Genomic DNA, 2,538 nt, shown 5'->3' on the forward strand with positions numbered 1-2,538 from the left:
AGGAAGTCCTTGATCCCTTCGATATTAGAATTCCCTTGCTTTACCTCTTTCACTATGTGGCAATTCCCGATCTGGGAGGAGATAAAGAGGATGACAACTGAAAATTATGGTTTAGATAACAGTTGATGTTGATGGACATTTTTTATTTAACCTTTTCCCACTTATAAAAAAGTTTACCCTTTTCTTGATAGAAATAAATTTGCTGAACCCAAGCCTTCACAGATGAGAGGAAGCCAGTATGTAAAGATGGTAACTTACTTTTTTTATTGTGTTGACCTTATTTTGATTGATGTGCCTGATAATTTATCGAGCTTGCACATAAATTGGTGCTTCTGGGGATCTCTCTCTCTCTCTCATTTATTTTCACTAACAATTTTGGCAGTACACATGTATTCTAATACATAATGCATTCATTTTTTTTCAAGTTTTTGAACTTTTACTTCTTCCAATTTAATTGAATCAGAATATCTGAAGAATTGGATGCAAGTCCATGGAGCCTTGATAAAAATGACCAGTTGACTAAATGCTTATGACTTCCTTATTCTCATTTTCTTCTTGTTTTTGTTTCATCCTATCCGAATAGTTTAATCCGGTTTGCTTCTGGTTAATAGAAAACAAAGAAAAAGCTTTTTTATTGGCAACGTGCTTGCTGGGAAACATCTTGATCAGGCAGCCTCTTGGTTTGTGGAATATGGAACAGGGAAAAAAAAAAGAAAAAAAAAGGAAGCAGAGACTCCTGCAGAGGCACCTACTGAACCAGAGTCTTACATGAAGGAACAAAAAGATAACAAAAACAAATCAGACTCTCCTGTCGAGGCACCTATGAAACAAGATTATAAAAAGAAGGAAACAGAGGCATCTACTGGACCAGAGTCATCAAAAAAAGAAAACCCCGAAATCATTAAAGGCTGAATCAAAAATTGCAAAGATGCCTCATGGTAGTAAATTTTTGAACTCCAGAAAAGATAAAGGTGGTCGACAGGCTCAGTGGAAACAGAGAGAGAATATAAGCGTGTATTGAAGGGTAACATAGCAGCAATGGTGGAGGAGAGGTTAAAAAGCTAAATTCTAGAGAAGAAGGCAGTGAGAAGAACGTCAATGATGAAGAGCATAAGGTGAAGAGCCATCAGCCTGAAAATGACCAAGAGAAGAAGATCATTGAGTTGGAAAATCACAAACAAAAAGAGAGAAACGAAGGAAGGCATCGTATGTCAGACGGTAGTACTGAGAGTCAAAAGAACAAAGAAAAACATGATGGCACTAAGAAGATCCAATGTGATGAGAAGAATAAAGAAAAACTCGGCGGTTTGATATTCATGTGCAATGCAAAGACTAAGCCAGGTTGTTTTAGCTATCGTGTAATGGGTGTTACAACAAGTAAAAAGGATGTCATGATAAACCTGGGATTAAACTTTTTCTCTATGATTTTGATTTGAAGCTTCTTTATGGGATTTATAAGGCGGCCTCTTCTGGTGGCATTAAACTTGAGCCAAGGTGGGGCATTCCCTGTTTGGGTCAGATTTTCTTGGAGCTTGAGTTTTGTATCTAATTATTGTAATTTTATTCATCTATCTTGGCAGATCTGGATACTGATGAGTTATCAATTTTCAGGTGCGGTTCACTATTGAGAAAGATTGTCTTCCACTACCTGAGGGTGTTTTTAAGAAGGCAATCAAGGAAAATTATAATGAAAAGCACAAATTCAAAACAGAACTTACTGTTAAGCAAATAAGATTCACTTTTTTTTTTCTCCGGTAGTTTGGGATCGTTGTATTTTTGTAATTTTTCCATTCAGGCTAGGAATCTTGAAAAGCTTTTTCGACCGGCTGAAGTTCATTCAACTGTGTTGCCTGTCTACTTTCCTCAAGTCGCTAGAGTTGGTGACAGGAAAGTTCATGAAAGAGTAAGAGAAGTGTGGCCCCGTTATCAGAAGGAAACACTTGCTAGGGATCCTTATACAAATAGTGATTCTATTAGATTTCAGTTGCCATCTTATGAAAGGGATCATCAGCGTCTTGTATACAGAGACATGGCAACTCTACCAAGAGAAGAGACTCCTCAGGACTTTTACCCGGCTGGAAAGGACTATCGAGCTTATGGTCCTCAGGGAGAGCACCTTCTAAGACAGCCTGACCTTTTACATATAAATGATGTCCCCAAAAAGAGAGAGACTGTTCAGGCCGATTCTCTCTACTTGAATGAGAGAGTACCATGCTTATGGTCTTGGTGCTAGACGTGAAACGCCATCCACTGTACCTTTTGCAACTGCAACATCTGCTATTGGTTATCATTATGGTGTTTCATCAGGTTCTTATCCTATTGGTGGAACGCACCCAATCGAGAGTGCCAATTTATGCGGGACAGAAACTGATCAAGTGGATAGTTTATACTCCACATATGTTGCTGATGCTTTACTGCACAAAGACAAGACACATCATTAACAGGCTGCCCAGCCTGAAGCAGTGCCTGTGCCAGTTTCGTCTCGGTACTCTTTTGCTGGTCTATCATTCCTACACCGCTGACTGAATTTGCATCTTT

General features: G+C 38.7%; 1 protein-coding gene across 1 annotated transcript; it reads left to right on the forward strand.

Moving 5' to 3' along the window:
* The first annotated feature begins 768 nt into the window (after positions 1 to 768).
* LOC118345310 (DNA topoisomerase 1-like) lies at positions 769 to 1,526 on the forward strand. Its single transcript, XM_035686964.1, has 3 exons — positions 769 to 872; positions 1,037 to 1,341; positions 1,439 to 1,526. The coding sequence occupies exons 1-3, from the start codon at positions 769 to 771 to the stop codon at positions 1,456 to 1,458; spliced, it is 429 nt and encodes a 142-aa protein (XP_035542857.1). The 3' UTR covers positions 1,459 to 1,526.
* The last annotated feature ends 1,012 nt before the right edge of the window (positions 1,527 to 2,538 follow it).

Source organism: Juglans regia, unplaced genomic scaffold (genome assembly GCF_001411555.2).
Source record: "Juglans regia cultivar Chandler unplaced genomic scaffold, Walnut 2.0 Scaffold_224, whole genome shotgun sequence".
NCBI classification, from domain to species: domain Eukaryota; kingdom Viridiplantae; phylum Streptophyta; class Magnoliopsida; order Fagales; family Juglandaceae; genus Juglans; species Juglans regia.

Coding starts and splice junctions, on each gene's coding strand:
- LOC118345310 (XM_035686964.1), top strand. CDS start 769: ATGAAGGAACAAAAAGATAACAAAAACAAATCAGACTCTCCTGTCGAG. Junction 873..1,036: donor GAGGCATCTACTGGACCAGA/GTCATCAAAAAA, acceptor GTAACATAGCAG/CAATGGTGGAGGAGAGGTTA. Junction 1,342..1,438: donor CAATGCAAAGACTAAGCCAG/GTTGTTTTAGCT, acceptor TTTGATTTGAAG/CTTCTTTATGGGATTTATAA.